The sequence below is a fragment of the Equus caballus genome, chromosome 16 (assembly GCF_041296265.1).
Source record: "Equus caballus isolate H_3958 breed thoroughbred chromosome 16, TB-T2T, whole genome shotgun sequence".
Taxonomy (NCBI): domain Eukaryota; kingdom Metazoa; phylum Chordata; class Mammalia; order Perissodactyla; family Equidae; genus Equus; species Equus caballus.
Genome location: NC_091699.1, coordinates 28,968,066 through 28,987,030, shown reverse-complemented (window position 1 = coordinate 28,987,030; position 18,965 = coordinate 28,968,066). Strand labels below are relative to the sequence as shown.

Genomic DNA, 18,965 nt, shown 5'->3' with positions numbered 1-18,965 from the left:
ATAAACCCCTATGCTGGTCTAATACTTTCCAGCTTATAAGGTGTTTTGGACATACAGACTCATAATCCTGTAAGATAAGCCAGAAAAGTAGATCTATTCCCATGTTCGAGACGAAGGGAGAGGTTCGGAGGGTGGCCCACCCCCTTGTGGGCTGGTCACACCAGCGCTGTGGCTCTGGAACTCCACTCCTCGTCTCATCAACCCCAAACTGGCTTCTTCCCACCGAACTGCAACTAGGCAGTCCCTGAGGTCTCCTCCCTGTTCTTTCCCCAACTTTTTTTTTGTTCTCCCATCACCCAGGGTTCTTGGGAAACTCACGTGGTGACAGGAGATCCCTAGAGTTGCCTGGCAGGTTGTCTAGCTTAAAAAACAAAAGGCAGCACCTTTGGATGTGCTTTGGGTTACAGACGTGGTGTCGTGTTCTTAACCCATCTTAAACAAAGACAGAGTAATGCAATCTAACAAAGCTTTAACCCTCTGCGAACAGAGGGAGGGTGAGAGAAATGCTGCAGAATCACGGTCTAAAAGTGCTCACTCCCGTCATCCTTAATACTCATGAGGGTTGTTTAATGAGCTCCTGAGCTGTGAGGGTGTCCAGGAAGGATCACGTCTGCTCCTTCTTTGAGGAAGAGAGTAACAGGTATTTCCACCCAAGACAAGTCTCACCGAAGTAGATCCTGTTAAGATGCCTAAGTCAGAACAGAAGTTGATGGAAAGAAGAACTTCCATGGCTTTAAACTTTTAGACAAGAGTCGATTTGCTCAACTTGACGTTAGTAGAAGTGAATGAAGGGAGTAACGGATAATGCATTTTCACATTGGCTCCAGGTCATGTGCTGTGGAGGAGAAATGCATTTTCCATGGTCACAGGGATTTGAAGCTCTCCAGGGCGCCTGAGAAAAGTCTGGAACACATTCTGACAAAGCTGTTAGAGTGTTCAGGAGTTAACATGCGTGTTAAAGGGCACAGTCACCCCAACTATCCTGTTAATACAAACTGGAATTTCTATTGGAAATACAAATTCTCGCAACCTATATGAACCCAGAGTAAAATGGATCGTACCCTTTCTTGAAACCAAAATGCTATTGAGATTAATACATATCAGATTTCATTTCATTTCCTCCCCAAAGCAAATTGGTTTATTTCACTTGTTCATTCATTCAACAAATATTTATGGAGCGCTGAGAATATGGGCACTGAGGATTCAGTGGTAAAAAGACACGACACAGACCCTGCTTCCTAGGAGCATATACTTGAGTGGGAAAATTCACATTTAAAATATTAATGGAGACTTATGCTTCCAATCAAGATAGGGTAATAGGAACCAGATTTACTCTCCCACCTGACATACCCAAAAAAGAAAAACAGAAGCAATACATGAAACAACAGTTTTCAAGACACTGGACATCAGGCAATGACAGACAGTGATCCTGAGGGATGGAAAACATGGTGGGCCCCATGAGTGCCTCACCTTCTGCCCTGAAAGACTGTCCAGGCTGCACAGGGAGGGACGACCCAGGCAGAATCTAGTGGACTCCAGAGTTCAGGAGACAGAGCCAGAGGCTTAGGGCGATCAAGGCAGCTAGAGTTTGCAGGACAGAGTACCAGGGAGGAGGGAGCTGCAGAGAACCCCAGATATCTGGAAAGGGTTCCGCTCTACAGTCAAGGGATACTTACGGATGAGCACGTGTGAGTGAGGCCGGGGAAAAACCACCTGAAAGGATTCGAGGGAACAGCGCTCAGCACTCACACAGGTGCCTACTTCTGTCAGCTGGACTGGAAAACTCACAATTCACGGGACATGGAAAAACCTTTCCTTAGTACTGGCAAACAGTTCATCCTAGACTGAGGTCTGTTCCAGACCTAACACATTATGAAAGCAAGACCCACAAGGATCAAACTACTGCCCAACTCAACTATATCCTGAAACAAAGCTAAAGGCTATTTATACAAATACACATCCAGCAGCCGACAAGGGAAAATTCACAATGTTTGGCATCCAAAGATTACAAGGCATGCAAAGACAACTAATAATGAGGGCTTGTACCTAGAATTTATAAAGAACTCTCAAAACTCAAAACTAAGAAAATAATCCGGCTTAAAAAAAATTGGCAAGAGATTTGATCAGACACTTCACCAAAGATATGTGGATGACAAAGCATATGAAAAGATGCTCAACATTACACGTCTTAAAAAATGCAAATTAAAACCACAATGAGATACCACTGCATACCAATTAAAATGGTAAAAATTTTAAAAACTGACCATACCAAGTGATGACAAGAATGTGAAAGAACTAGAACTGTCCTACACTACCAGTGGGAATGTAAAACGGTACAGCCACTTTGGAAAACAGTTTGGCAGTTTCTTAAACTGTTGAACACATACCTACCATATAGCTCACTCATTCCACGCCTAGATATTTACCTAAGAGAATTAAAAGCATATTATCCACACAAATACTTGCACACAAACCTTCAGGACAGCTTTGTTTGCAACAGCCCAAAACTGGAAGCAACCAAAATGTCCGTCAGTAGGTGAATGGACACATCTATTCACTGAAATCCTACCCACATACGGAAAAAGCCAAAAACAGAAAACCCTCTCAACACATGCTACATCAGTGAATCTCAAAATAATTACCCTGAGTGAAATAAGCCTGATAAAAAAAAGAGTACATATTACATGATTCAATTTATATTAAATTCTAGGAATACAAACGAATGAACATATTGTGACAGAGAGCAGATCAATGCTCACCTGGGGAATAGGGGGGTGGGTGGCATGGGGGGTGGGGGTCGGAGAAGGGTAACAAAGGAGCACGAGAACACTCGGGGATGATGGGGAAACGTCATCTTGATTGAAGCCATGGTTCCATTTGGTATAAATATATGTCACATTGCACACGTTAAATATCCAGTTTACTGTATGTCAAGTATACCTCGGTAAAGCTATTAAAAATAGTAATGGTCTCTACGTTCCAGAGGTTCTGGCAGAACTATTATTTTCATCTTCAAATATTAATTACATTTGGTAAAAAATACTTTAGAACTTTATTTTTAAAGTTGTTAACAGGGAAAACAACAAGTATCAACATTAGCTCATTGAAAAAACATGCTGTATGTACTAAGAAAAAGTACAAAGTGAAAGTGAAGAATTCTAATTCAGCACATAAAACCAGATCTGAGATAATTCTCGACAATGAATCAAACCACTCAGAGTCAGTCGTTTGGCGTCTGCCGGTCGTGTCGGGCCTGCATCAGTCAGTCATTTGGCGTCTGCCGGTCGTGTCGGGCCTGCATCAGAGTCAGTCGTTTGGCGTCTGCCGGTCGTGTTGGGCCTGCATGCTGCTGTGGTCGCGGCAGCGGAGCCCTCGGTTTCAGTCATCTGAACTGTAGCCTTGAGCTGTTCTCCAAGCTCCTCTATCAGAGGCCCAGGACCCCCGAGAGCCCGGGAGGAGGCAAGTGGCTTCCCCTGACCAGCATCAGACCCCAGGCTGGCTGCATTTCTGCACAGCCCACCGTCATCCATTAGCAGGGCACTGCTTTCCTCAAGAAAGGGACCCTGCAAGCAAGTTAGTGTCTCAGATGTGCTATCTTTGAGTTCCTCGTGTTCCGAATCCGAGTCTTCGGCCTCCGACGATGTGCTGCTGTCTGATTCCTCCGAATCACTTGCCTCAGAACTGGAGCAAGGTGTCTGCTGCCTGGAAGCAGAATGGGCCGCTTTTAATGCAGTTTCCTCCTCCTGGACAAGACGCGCTGCTGCTTCCAGCTCTTCCAGTTCCAGCCCCAGCTGGGCCTTGGTCACGGAGACTTCCTTTAAGGCTTCTGCAAGAGCTGCCAACTTTTTGGACCTTGAAAACCATTTTAAGAAGAAATATTAGGACTATTCATTAACTGGCCTGGGGACAACTGGGTACAAAGCATAAAGAAATAACACAATAAAGTTGGATCCATACTTCACATGATACACTAGGAGAAATCCCAAAACAGATCAAAGATATAATTGTAAAAAAATGAAGCTAGTAAAATATTACAAGGAAATGTAGGATATTTCCTTTATGACCCCAGAATGAGGAAGGCCTTTCTAACTATGACTCGAAATCCAGAAGCCACAAAAGCAAAGATTAATAAATTCAACTAGTAAAAAATCAACAACTACTATAGCACAAAGCAACCATCATAAGCAAAGTCAAAAGGCTAAAACAAAATTGAGAAAAAGCAAGGTCTAATTCTCCTAACAGCATTCTTAAAAATAGATACAACACAGGCTGGTCCAGTGGTGTAGTGGTTAAGTTTGCACACTCTGCTTCAGTGGCCCAGTGTTCACGGGTTAGGATCCTGGGTGCAGACCTACACACCACTCATCAAGCCATGTTGTGGCACAAAATAAAGGAAGATTGGCACAGATGTTAGTTTGGGACAATCTTCCTCAAGCAAAAAGAGGAAGATTGGCAACAGATGTTAGCTCAAGGCCAATCTTCCTCACCAAGAAAAAAATAAAAAATAAAAAAATAATTACAAGAATCCATCAGAAAAATGGGCAAAAGACATAAGCAGACAATTCTCACAAAAGGAAATACAAATGCCTCTTAAATATAAGAAAAGATGTTCAGTCAAATAAGAGAAGTAAAAATTAAAGTCATACTGAGATATATTTTTCATTTATTAGATTGGCAAAAATGCAAACATTTGATAATGCTGCTAGCAAGGCTGTGGGGGAAATGGCACCTTCCTACCCCGCTGGTGAGCGATTACACAGGTACAACCCCTATGAAGGAGAACTTGGCAATAGCTTTCGAATTGAAAATGTACACAGCCCTGACCCAGCAATACCACATCTGGAAGTTAAACACACATGCCACATGACACAGGCCCAAGGTTAGTTACTGTGGCATTATTTTTAATACCCCAAATGGGAAACAACCACATGCCCATCAATATGGGACTGGGTAAACACATTATGGCAGATCCATATAAAGGAACAGTCTATAGCTGCATAGGGAATGAAGCTCTCCATGAGCTGACCCAGATACACTGTTTAATGACATCAAAGGCATGCCATATGTACCTATAATGTTAAAAAAAGGAAAGAAATAAAAACATATATTTGTATTTGCTTGTCTATCTATCAATACACTCTGGAAAGCTAGAGAAAACACTAACTTACATAGAAGGGTGTGGTGGGAACTGGAAAGCTGGACGGTGAGGGTGCGAGGGAGAGTTTCCATCGCATATTGTTCCTGGTTAAACCTATGTAAATGGAACACCTATTCAGGATTTTTAAATGTGCCCCAAAAAAAGCAATGTTAGAGAGCAGCATGGAGTGCTTTTTATTTTTATCAGAAAACCGTTTCATGGAATATCGGAGGATATTTTTCTAAATTTATAATATTATGTTGAATAAACTTTTTCATTAACTTGGATGCATTTAGTTGTTTTGTTTTTGAAGCAACATAAAGCATACCGCAGTTCTCCAAAAACTATCCCTTTACTATTCTACAGAGGAAAATCTGAGGTGACAACTGAAGAAAGGTGGCAATGAGTGAAAACGGTAAGCATGCTGACATGGCTTCTGTTTGCCTAACTCCAAAGATTAAATGAGTGTACACAACAATTTAGTGTCTTGAGACAATCTGGATGAGGGTGAGTTCACAACATAAATTCATTTGTAAAAGTGTAGTCCATTCCATAATATTGGGGAAATGAGGCTTCATTTCAAGAGAGCCAAAGTGAATGGACAGTGCAACGGCAACTACCGAACAAAGATAATTTTCATCTAAGTGCCTAGATGTATCTCAGGCCCTTTCGTCTCAAAATATTTAGAGGAGTGACTGTGCATGGGCGCCCCTCCCCACAGCTGCGCCTCCACAGGTGTGATCAGGACCAGACGCTCCACTGCAGTCAGTGTCCGAGGGTGGGTGGCAGGCACAGCGGGGGAGAATGGGACGAGGGCAACAGCCAGCACGGATGGGCGACTTTCTCTTAGGCGAGGAAAAGCCTGAGTTTCAGTGCTGGAATTTCCAGAGCTTAGAAAAGGAAAGGTGGCTAGGGCAAAGGGGAAAATGAAGGTGAGATCAGCTGGAGTCACTTAATGATTCACCAAAGGGCCCAAACTCTGGGTGAGCTCTGATCAGCGTGAGACATCTTTAAAAGCATGGAATAAGATGGTTGCAATATAATTTACATCCTTGTCCAAGACAGTTGTAGATAATGTCCACCATATATTTTGAAACCTTGACGACCAGTGACAAAGGATTCAGTCAGAACTAGTGGACCAGTTTAAAACATCTCTGCCCCAAGGCCCTGTCAGCCTAGCAACTAGTTCACTGCCATCTTTCTCACTGAAGGAGGTCCCCTCTGGATAATGACACACAGCTTTCAGAGATAAAGAGCAAGGAACCTGGGAGAGAAGACAATGTCTCTTATTAAATTATAATATTAGAAATAAAACATTTAAAATAAAAGCTTTTACTTCAGTGACCATATATCTCATATTTTTAATAGCCATGACAAATATGTGAAGGATGGTGGTCCTCGTCATTGCACTTACTCCTACCAACAACCCTGCGAATCAGCTTCCTTTTTATCCCCACATTACAGATGATGAAACAGAAGCCTGGAGGGGTTAGGAAACCTGCTGAAGTTCACCCCGCTAGCAAGGGGCAGCCAAGACTGGCAGCCCAGGCCTCAGAGCTCTAGCGCAATTCCTGCTCCACCAGAGGGCCTCCCATGAGTATCCAGGCTCCGAAAAGTTTCAGTTCTTCAGACCACGTTCTTCACTCCTTCCCAATTTGAGCTCGACTCGGCATCTTCCAAATGAGCGAGCTCTGACTTGCAGAAGGCCCAGAATTCTCCAAAGAAGCTACGATTGATACCTTTAGTTTGGCAATCTTAAATGAAGCATACATCTAAGCTTTAACGACAGAGGTTTGGAGTAGGAGGGAAAAAACTGAGGTATTTTTGTGAATATTAGTGAATACAGTAGATAAGTCAATTCTCAAGTTAAAACTATCTGGGTCTTTGTTATTGTCTACTATAAAAATATTCTATCTGTCGTTTTTAACAGTATAAATTTGGAACTTCAAAGCCCCTCACCATAATCCTGGCTCTTTTCAGAAAGCACAGTGGGACTAAAAAGTCAACTCTAATTGACAAGAAAGTGGCAAGGATGAGCCATGTGACCCAAACAGGGACTCGCACCTGCTACCAGCTGACGTGAAGTTTCATCCTTCGGGGGAAAGTTCGTCTCACTGTTAGCGCTACATTATGTTTAAAGTGACCCATTTATGTGAGATGTGTAAAAATGAATTACATGTTCATTTTTGATTCTTTACCATGCTGATTCATCTCTATTTTTTATTATCCCACTCTTATTACCTCAAGCTGGCTAGTTTCCTAAATTAATACTGAAGTTCTGAATAGAAACTTCATAGAAGCAGCATTCCGAACTCCCCCCTAAAGAATGCTAGGATAAAAAGTGATTAAAAATTTCAAAGTATCACAGTGCAGGAGGTGCCCTAACAGCCCAAGGAATGAAAGTTGGCTTTGTTTCTATTCAATTATTTTACACAGATAACTTAGAAGTGACTGTTTGCAAAAAAGGAAATTATTCCTTTGGAGAAAAAAATTAAGCTATGAAAGAGTAGCCTTTTTGTTTCTTCAACCGCTGGGACAATTAGAGTTGGGTCGAAGTCTGCCACTCCTTGTAAATTCTAGAATCCAACTCTGTAATGGCTTTTCCATTTCAGAAAGCACCTCATTTAATGTAGCCAGTGGTTTTTCACTGTCACACTCAAAACAGACCAGGCTAGTTCACGTCAAAAAGCCTTGTCAGGTGACATTATTAGTTAACCAGAATGCTTACAAAAACCAGGTACATTCTGATACCACTCAATGCACATTCATGCTGAGTTACTAGATGTACTTATAGTATATATTTTATATCTAAATGAAGAACACCTACCTGTTAAGAATGTGCTTATTAAAGAGTGAGAAGATTCAGCATTTAAGAGAGACATGACAAGCATATCATACTAATGCCATATTTTAATAAAATTATACTCAAAACAGGTTTTTCTTAGAAAGTTTTTGGAAATGTAATCCCACCATGTGACTTTTTTAAAAAGTTTCTTTCTGATTGTATATGTGAAATAATATTCTATTTGGAGGATTTTTTTTTTTTTTTAATTAAAGACTGCTCTCTGACAAGTTACAGGAAATACAACCACCATGAAAGAGTAACGGGAATAGCGCAAAGTGCCTGCCTTCACCACGTCTGAGCTCACACACAAGTTACTCAGTTATTTTATATTTGGTGACTGAGTTTAGGCGCAAAAAAAAAAAGGCATCAATGGCCTTATGAAACAGCCAAAACAAAGTGCCAAAGGAGCCCTGAAATGTAGGAAAAAGAAAACTGGGTATAAATAGAAAGCACACATCCTGTTTCTTGCTGTAGAGTTTTGTCTCAAGCTATCAATCAACTTTTCACCACTTCCTGCAATAGCAGGTCTACTATAAATCTCGTAGTAACTGACCAGGTTTCATTTCCTCTGCCAAAACCTGCTAACTTGCCAGGCATGACATACTGACACAAGAGCCAGCAACTGATAATGTAGGACAGGACTCTAGTGAGGCAATTCAAGAAACGCTTCATGCTGGACAATGGAAGACACTGACTTGCCTTTTAATTTCAAAGGATGCAGCACACAGACACACAGTCTCAGCTTCTATCTGGGAACAAACAGTCCATCAACTTTCTTGTTAAAGGGCATTGATGATAATGACATATAATCATAATTCCTCCCTATTGAAAAAAAACCAGTTCCAAACTTCAGAACATTTATGGATCCTGATCTAAAAGGTAATGCATTAGTTCTCAGTAGGAGCTGCTAATGAAACTCTTCTCCGAAAGTTGCCATGAAAAACAAATACCAGTTGATGCACAAATGAACACAGAGCTGTCTGCCGTTATTGTGTGATAGTGAAAACCATCTCCAGCCCAGTTATTAACAGAAACAATCGATCACTTTAAACAAGAAACTACTAATTTAATACAGAAAATATTGCAAGAGTTATTTAAGCCATACTGAGTTTGGGCCAATGAAATAACTTTTCACCCTATTTCCAACTTGACTTAATACCATCGCAGCCCTGGGCTATGAAAAATAACATGTAGTCCACGGATCAGTAGAATGGTTTTCTGACAACTCCCTGTATTAGTTTCCAGGGCTGCCACAGCAAACTACCACAAACTGGTGGCGTAAACAGCAGAAATTTATTCTCTCTCAGTTCTGAAGGCCAGAAGTCTAAAGTTGAGGTGTTGACAGGGTTGGCTCCTTCTGAGGGCTCTGAGGGGAGAATCTGTTCCATGCTTTTCTCTTAGCTCCTGGTGTGAATGGCAATCCTTGGTATTTCTTGGCCTGTGCATGTATCACTCTAAACTTTGCCTATGTCATCACATGGCGTTCTCTCTGTTTCTTCATAGGGCCGTCTTCCCTCAGTATGTATCTCTCTCTTCTCCTCTCCTTAAAAGGACACCAGTGACATTGGATTAAGGGGCCATCCTACTCCAGGATGACCTCATCTTAACCATCACATCCACAACAACCCTATTTCCAAATAAGGTCATATTCTGAGGTTCTGGGAAGGACAAGAATTTTGGGGTGACACTATCCAACCCAGCACTGTCTTTTAGCCACCCAAATTCATGCTCATCTCACATGCAATCTACATGCACCTCATCTCACCAACCCCAGCAGCCTCAGCCCATTCCAACATCAACTCTAGGTCCAAAATCTCTTCTAAATCAAGGCTAGGAGAAACCCTGGGTATGCTCCATCCTAGGGTAAAATCCCTTTCTGTCCACAAACCTGTGAAACTAAAACACAAGTTATCTGTTTCCAAAAGATAATGGTGGGACAGACATAGAGTATACATTCTCATTTCAAAAGGCAGAAAGTGGAAAAGATAAAGAAGTTGCCAGTCCAAAGCAAGTTCACAGCGCAGCAAGTCAAATTCCATTAGTTTCTGAGGCCTGAAAATAAGGCTCTGTGGCTTGACGCTCTGTCCTCGGGGCCCAGCAGGGTGGAAGCTCCACTCACTCTGGCATCTGCATCCGTGTTTCTACCCCAGAGTTATTCTTCCTTCATCTCCTCCCATCCCTGCCCTTTCCAGTTTAGGGTGGCCGTGTTTCTGCTGGTATAACATTCTCAAAAACCTTGTTGGTCTTCCGTGGATGTCGAGGAGATCCACACCATTACACACGAGAGTCCTCCACAGTCCTTTCTGGATGACCCCACCTCTATTCCTGACTTGTGCTGAGATGGTTGACTAGATCCATAAGTCACAGGCTTAATCTCTTTAGCCAAAAGTTGTCCAGCCACACCCTTAGCCCTATTTCCAGAGCACTCTATCTGGACAGGCTGAGAATTTTCCAAATCATAAATGCTGGTTCCTTTTTGTTTAACCATTACTTCCTCAATTTATCTTTTCCTTCTTGCATTCTACCATAAGCAACAAGGAGAAACCAGGCTGTACTTTCCATACTTTGTTTAGAAATCTCCTCAGCTGAATGGCCAAGTTCATCACTTTTAAATTCTACTTTCTGAATGGCAGAACATTGTTCAGCCAAGTTCTCTGCCACTTTGTAACAAGCTTTCCTCAACTTTCCTTCCGTTTCCAGTAACATGTTCCTCTTTTCCATCTAAGACCTCACTGGTAGCATCTTTAACATTCCAACTTCGAGCACCATTCAGTCTGTGATGATATATATTTTTTCTAAGACAAAAGAAGATTTCTCTGGAGCTCTCCTCACTTCTTTCTGAGCCCTCACTAGAACTGCCTGTAACATCCACATTTCTACCGAAAGTCTCCTTAAAGGCAATCTGGGATTTTTCCATCATGAACTCCAAGACTCTTCAAGCCTCTACCCATTACCCAATTCCAAAGCCATTCCCACATTTTTAGGTATTTATTACAACAGCACCCCACTCACAGTATCAAAATCTGTATTAGTTTCCTTGGGCTGCCATTACTACCACAAACTGGTGGCTTAAAACATCACAAATACATTCTGTCACAGTTCTAGAGGCTAGAAATCCAAAATCACGGTGTCAGCAGGGTTGACTCCTTCACATGAATTTTGAGGGGACTCTCTCCAACACAGCACACCCCCCACAGCGGAAACAGAGAATGGAGATGCTCATAAATGGAGGATAATTAAAACCAAACAAAGTCACTTAAAGTAAATCCGCATAAAACAGAGGCCAAAATTTAATAGTAAATAGTGATAAAAAGTTAAGATTTCACCTTAAAACTTCCAAACTACACAAATAAGTTTATAAAACATTTGACAATGTTAATACATAGTTTATAATTACAACTATTTACTAATTCTCAAATGAACAAAGAATGAACCAATTATTAATCGTATTTGAAATTGTTCTAACAAAATTATAGCACTATATGACATTCATCACTTCAGGTTGGTCTTCTTCAGCAAATTATAGAGTAATTTTTACAAATAATCATCAAGGGCATCGTCAAGTTTCCTCAGGGGCCTCTCAATCATGTGATTCCAATCAGCTCTTTGATATTCAAAATAAAAACTTTCCACTAATTTTACTACTATTGTAGGGGCTTCTTCAACTGTTAACTAATCCCACACTTTCAAGCCTCACTGTCAGTGTTTCTGCCTGTGGTTCAAGCACAGCTCCTATATTACTTCCACTGATTTCGTGAAATCCTTGATTTTTTAACTCAATTTGCAATGTATTTGCACTGTACAATATCAACAATCAGCAAGACATCAAACAACAAGAATACTGGCAGGATGGGTGGGGAAGATGCAATGAGGAAATGATATGCTAGAATGGGGCTAAATTTATCAAGTGGTTTCATCATTAGTGAATATTTTTGTGTTCTGACTACCATTTCTTCTCTTTGTAACTTTCTAAGTGCAGAAACCTGAATAATGAATATTCAGAAATAAGGACCCCCTGCATGACAAATATAGGTGACTGTACTAGATAGAAACATTTATAGAGCAAAGTAAGTGACTTTATGTAAAAAAAAAAAAAAATTGCAGTGGCAATCCTACACGCCGAAGAGCATGCTTCTAGCAGGTGAACGAAGGTTTATCCAAATCCGGAGAGGCTATCATTTGCTTCATCACTGACATCTATCTGAGAAGTGGAAGGGTGAGGGTGATGAATAGGTTAAGAAAGGCACAATGTTCAGAAAGAACTGTTTGAAAGAAATGCACCCCATCCTGTTCTTGAAATTATTTTGCATTTATGCTAGATCGAATCAAATTAGCAGAGATGAAAATGTGAATCTCATAAATTTGCCACATTTCCTTCTACTCCCCCCGACACCCCAGCAGAACTGCTTTTGCTGAAATGTGCTTCACTGTAATTTCCAAAGCTGGTGTTCAGAGCCTATTTCAAAACGGGCCCCATGAAACCCTTGGAATTTTGCAACCCAAAGGTCTCCCTTTCCATACTGACTACTGGGAAATTCAAATCTGTGACCCACCTGACATGATGGAATGTACCTGGAGCTCCTTCTTGCCTCCCTTTTCATGCTGTTGCTGTCTTATTTTTTCTTCTTTTACCCCCACCTTTAATTACACCTGCCATCTTGTTTTACGCATACATGTACACACACACACAGAGAAGTGCTTTAAATAACTTCTGGTACAAGGCAAGGAATAAATAATTTCAATGAAACCAAATAGCTGGTTACATTAAAAAACACCCACACACACCCCAAAAAACCTTTGTAGGATAGAAAAGGATATGGGAAAACAGAAACTATGGGTCCAAGGCTGAGAAAGATAGATCTTTTCAATCCATTTTCTTCTCTAAAATTATTCCATGAAGCACAACATTTTGGGTATGTCAGACCTGAACAACTCTGACAATATTTCTACATTTCATCTGTGTGAAAGGGCATTCAGTGTTGTTTAATGATAGAAGTGTAGTATTTTGACCTATTAACTGTTCAGATGAAAGGACTGTTTAGATTCCATGAAACTAAGTGGAAGTCAATCAACAAGATGGAGAAGGCATTACCACTGAGGTGGTGGCAGAAGAAAGACGCTGTGGGTTGAAATATGTCCCCCACAAAGACATGTTCAAGTCCTAACCCCCAGAACCTGTCAATGTGACTTCAGTTGGAAACAGGGTCTTTGCAGATGTAATCAAGTCAAGATGAGGTCATACTAGTTTAAGGAGGGCACTAAATCCAATGACACAAGGGGGAGTGGTGTCCTCATAAGAACACCATGTGAAGACACGGGAGGCAGAGACAGAGAAGTCCATGTGATGATGGTGGCAGAGACTGGAGTGATGTGCCTACAAGCCAAGGAGCAGCAAGGACTGCTGGCAATCACTGGAAGCCAGGAGAGAGGCATGGAACAGACTCTCCCTCAAGCCTCCAGAAGGAAGCAACCCTGCTGACACCTTGATTTTGGACTTCTGGCCTCCAGAACTGTTGAGAGAATAAACTTCTGTTTTTTAAGCCATCTAGTATTGTGGTCATTTATTACAGCAGCCCTAGGACCACACAAGGATCAAAATTTTCAGAGCTGAACAGAAATTAGGAGGCATCTCATACAAGTTCTTGATTTTACAAATGAAAAAATGACGCCACCAAAAATATCAACAACAGCAAGGCCTGGGAAAGTTTCCTTTACATAATAAACTGCAGAGAAGGGATCAGACTGTTTCCCCTCTGCGTCTAAAATGCTATGGTTTTACACTTCTATCTTATGATCATGATGTCGCCATTTAAAAATCTGCAACGGCTTCCCAGAACACTCACAATGAAATCCAAACTCCCCACTGAGGACGAGGCCCCATAAGATCTGGCCCTTGGGCCCTTGTCCACCTCTCAGCGGGCCACCCACCATTCGTGTCCAGGACACTGTGTTCTGGCTCAACTCTCTACCCTCTCTCTGTCCTGAGGACACAATAATGCGCTCTTACCTCAAAGCCTTTGCATTTATTGTTCCCTCTTTCTGGAACATTCTTCCCCCAAGTCTTCCCATGCTGGTTCCTACGCATTCAGCACTCAACTAAAACGCCACCTCAGAAAGTCTTGCAAGAAGAGTCTATTTAAAGCAATGCTTCCCAAGCTGTTTCATGTCATGGGACACACAGAAAACGGTATTTGCTTGGCATGGCATAAGGGGTGAAGTGAGTGGGCTGGCCCACATCCTACCTGCCATCCTGAAGGCTGAGGGGCCCACTAACTCCATTCCCCTGAAACCCATCTGTGGTGCCATGGACCACCAGCTGGGACACAGCCCCTCACTCTCCAACTTTACAACAAGACTTACGATTACAAACGTGGCATACCAGGATAGTTTTGAGGTCTAAAGAAGGGGAAGTTCTGGCTAAATTTTCAAATATATCCTTTTTGTCTCCTCTTTCCCATCTTGAAAGCAGAATGAAAATGACTGCTTCCAATTTCCTGGCATATTCTGAGAAAGAAAGACTGGGTCAAGTGATTTATGTGTTTATTTCGTTGTATGCTTGTTCTAAATGTTAAATTTTTCCTTGGTTACAAAATACGAAGTTTGTGCACTAGGTTGCTTTCACAATCCTGACAGGAAAATACTTAAGTGCTGGTATGTTTACCACATGCACAGGCTGAAGCATGCAGCTCTCCAAATTATGATGGGAGTCAAAGACTTTGAAAATTCAGAATATTTCTCCACTCACTGGTATGATGCACAATGAAATGTCTCCTTAAGTGCATAATGCAATGGCATGAATCACTTAAACCAGAACCATTCTGTGGTTTCTTAATGACAATCCTGTTCTACAAGATGAACAACAGCACTGCACTGCCCACTCACTGGTTTGGGTTTTCTAGAACTATTAAATGTCTGATAGATCACATAAGCTCTGCCTCTTCCCACTCACTCTGAACTGTGGTTAAGATGCTCTCTGAAGAAAGTCGGAACCTTTGCTTTCCTAGGGAGAAAACAGGGACAAGATGATACAACACAGTTACGGGGCAGACAGCTCCTCGCAAGAGCCAGTCACAACACTAAGTGGCCATCTCCGGGGGCAGGCCTGCTGTATCCGCCTATATTCTTACAGAAAACAACTGCACGCTGTGCCAATCAATATAGCTCACTGACATAATCAGGGCGGCTCTTTAATTTGTCCCTCTTCTGTGAGGGAGCCACACCCAGAAGCTGCGGCATTCAGCATTCACATCCTTCCTAAAGGCAGATCCACAGGGTCTGTTCCTTGTTGGACCCAGGAGGGCTGTGCCCTGGCAGGGAGCCCTGATGGCGGGGAGTCTGGGGACTGGTCACCCAAGGCAGAGAGGACAGAGCTCCGGAAATCCGCCCACCTCTAACCCACTCACAGCCAACCTCCCCTGTTCCCCAACTTCATCACGTAGCTGCGTTACTCCTACGTCATTCGTTACTCCCAGTGCTCCTTTTCCGGATTGAACGCTCTCAGGCCAATCTGCCAGATTTTTTCAAAGATGCCCCAAAGAAAACTTTGGGAATTGACATTGAGTTCGAATCCTCACAAAAATAAAGATGAATGAATGAAGCTGCACACAAAAGAGCACGCACCGTATTATTTCAGTTATACAAAGTTCTAAAACAGGCAAACTAACGGATGGTGACAGAAGCCAGGAGAGCGGTTACAGGGGCCGGGGGTTGGGACTGAGAGCGCACGAGGGGGCTTCTGGGGAGCCTCTAAGGCTCGATTCTTGATTTGGGTGTTTCACTTTATCAGAATTCATTATTTGTATACTTATAATCTGTGCATAGTTCAACAAAAATTAGCTTTAAAAATAAACCAACATACAGGAATCCTGGAAAAGAAGTCTCATGCTTCTGAACATTTGCTCTGGAAAAGGGGACAGAGCAAGAGAGGAGGAGGTGTCCTAAAAGGGGGACGAGATCACAGGGACAGCTCTGATTTCCTCTGGGTAAACTGTCAGGACTTCTAACACAACACTCCTCATCTCAAACTTCTTTTTAAAAGGCATGGCACGTTCCGCGAAACACAAAAAGAATCTCAAAATAAGCCTAGAGAAAGATGTATTAGTCATCTCTTTCAGAATGTGCATACTATATACAGAAAGTTCTTCTTTGCAGAAGTTCAGAGCTGGCTGCTGTGGAGGTTACTCCCGAGGTACTGGGTAAAACACTGTCGGTGGGTCACCTCAAATATCATTTTGAAAGGCCTTCCCCTACCCCCAGGACATCTGATCAACAGAACAAACCTAGTACTTTCTGAACTAAGTATAAAATAAGAATTTCTATTATTTCTTCTTTTAATACTGTTTCCAAGCCTCTAATCCTTCATCTCATCTACCAAAAACCTGAAAATAAGCCCCAAGGAGTCTTTACACCACTTGTATGAATATTTCACTCAAAGTGAGCAATTTTATCTAATCTGTGTACTATCGAGTAAAGCTTACTTTCTCAAAACAGATAGTTTTTAAAACATAAGCATAAAAAATTTTAAGACCCCATTCCATATCTGCAATCCCAATTAAAATGTACACAATAGCAAAAGAAACCCTTCCCCCAGGAGGGAAAAGACAACTAGATCAAGTTTCCGGGTGCTTCCTTCATTATCATTATTAGTGCTGTAAGGGAACTGGATGGGGAGAAAAGTCTGGGGTTGACCTCAGTCACTTGGGATTCTTGTTTCTATTTTGACACTTTTTTTTTTTAACAGGAGAGTATGTTTTACCAACACATTTCTCTATGAAATGGCAGTTGATTTGGATATTATGGTCAGAATTTTCAAGTAAATTCTGAAATTCAAGGGATCTCTTTTGCTAACACACTCCACCATGTACCTGCTGATACATGCATGGATAAAGACTTAAATATCTTTTATATTTATGATAAAGTCTTAAGATTAATCAACTCTTTCATTTTCATTATTTAAGCTTCCTTTTCACAAAAAGAACTATTCTCAGCACTCTTCAAACTTACCCTGGCACTTCAGTCTACATGTTGTCCCCTCAGGAGTTATGCCATCAGATTGTGTCACTTAATCTTCCTCTCATCAGTCAGAGACCATAACCATTTATGTCTCTAGCTAATTCACTTCTAAATAAACTGTCAATCTCCTCAAATAAAATTTCTACAGAAAACCCCTAAATTCTACTACAGGTCAACAATGAAACCCTTGGACCGAGATGAGTTTCAAAATTCCAAATTTTTTTTCTTTCTTTTTGTTTTTTTGTTTTTTTCATTTCAGAAAGATATTTCTGGATCTATACTATTATACTATATATTACTATATACTACATAATACCTCCAGCAGCAACCTATAATCAAACACACTAATATTTCTACAGCAAAATATATGGTTAGTCATTCCAAATGGGATAAATAAAGATCGTAAATAGCCTCAGGTCACCAAAGAAGTTCAAGTCAGTCCGGTTTTGCTACCATTTGCCCTGAAAGTACTTTTGCTTTTAGAATTCTCTGGATCTCAGAATCGTGGACAAGGGGCTGTGGACCAGGACCAGAAGCAATTAGACTGAGCTGCAATTTTTCAGCTCAACTGTCCAGGCCCAAGGTCAGTCTTTTGACAAATATTTATTGACCACCTACTATGTGCCAGGTTTGGTGTATATAACGGTGAATACAAAACATGGTCTGTGAAGATCGGATTATCTCAGTCTGTAGTGGGCAAGGAACAGGCCGTCATACCAGCATGAAGTCGGTTTATGAGAAGGGTGGGCACAGGGCGTCTCAGGCACGTCCAGCTCAGGGGTCTGGGAGCCTGGGCACCGAGGAGACAGCATCCTCCCACAAACAATTCGACAGGAAAACCATTCTGGAACTTAAAATGAGGGGAAGAAGTCCATCAAAGTCCTAATCCTGCCCAGGTTGACTACTTCCATGCTTTTCTTGAAATTTCAAATATCAAATGCTTTGAGAGACGACAGACATTTATTTCTTCTTTTCTGCCCCTACTGTGCTGGTCTGTATACCAATGTTTAGTCTGCCTATACAGTACAGTCAATCCTCATTATTCACCAATTCCATATTTATGAACTTGCCTACTTGCAAAAATTTACTAGTAGCCTCAAAATCAATACACCTCAGTGTTTTGGTGGTCATTAACAGACACACCCATAACAGTGAAAAATTTCAGGTACTCAAAGCACACGTAGTCAGATGAGGTTTGACAAAATGACACTCTGCCTCTTGTTTCAGTTCTCACACTGAAAAAAGTGTCCTTGTCATGGTCAATTTAGTGCCATATTTTTTGTGTTTTGGGGCTTTCTATTAATGATTTTGCTGTTTAAAACAGCGCCCAAGCTTAATGCTAAATTGCCTAGTCTCAAGGGCACAAAGGCTAGAATGTGTCTCATGGAGAAAATACTGTGTTAGATAAGCTTTGTTCGGGTTTGAGTTATAAAGCTGTTAATGAACCAACCATATACATTCAATAAGGCGTTTTTAAACAGAAACACTGGTGAAACGGGATAGGTATTGGTCGGTTGATGAAAATGCTGTGAGCAGAGGATCGCAGAAACTAACCCAGTGTTTCCCCTAGGAGCGAGGGTTGAGGGTTTGCTAATTCTGCGTTTGCAGCAACTTTACAGAACGTAACTACCAAGAACAATGAGAATCAACTGTAATTCGGTATTAGGTATGAGACCACAGAGGAGAGGCAGCCATTTCAGGTTTGGAAGGTAGGGAGGAGGTGGAGAGGGCAGAGAAGGTTTCCTATAAAAAGGGTAACCTAAACCGAAACTTCTTACAGACCAAGAGGAGCTGTCCAGGGGAGAAAAGCGAGAAGGTTTTAGTGATGGGAACCACGGATGGAATCACAGTATGAAGCCAACAGCACCATGAGGTCCCTGGCTATATCCTCGGACTGCAGGACAGGCTGACTGCAGTCCATCCACAAGGACGAAATATTCTGTCTTGGAATATGGCAGGAAGGGGAGATGC

At 41.6% G+C, this 18,965-nt stretch overlaps 1 protein-coding gene across 3 annotated transcripts in view; it reads right to left on the bottom strand.

Moving 5' to 3' along the window:
* Nucleotides 1–3,028: 3,028 nt before the first annotated feature.
* SHQ1 (SHQ1, H/ACA ribonucleoprotein assembly factor) overlaps nt 3,029–18,965 on the bottom strand; it is a 108,830-nt gene continuing 92,893 nt past the window's right edge. For all 3 annotated transcript variants that reach the window (XM_070238608.1, XM_001493744.5, XM_070238609.1), the window contains one exon: nt 3,029–3,852. In XM_070238608.1, the coding sequence (XP_070094709.1) occupies nt 3,267–3,852 (586 nt within the window). In that variant the 3' untranslated portion in view covers nt 3,029–3,266. The remainder of the gene's footprint in view (nt 3,853–18,965) is intronic.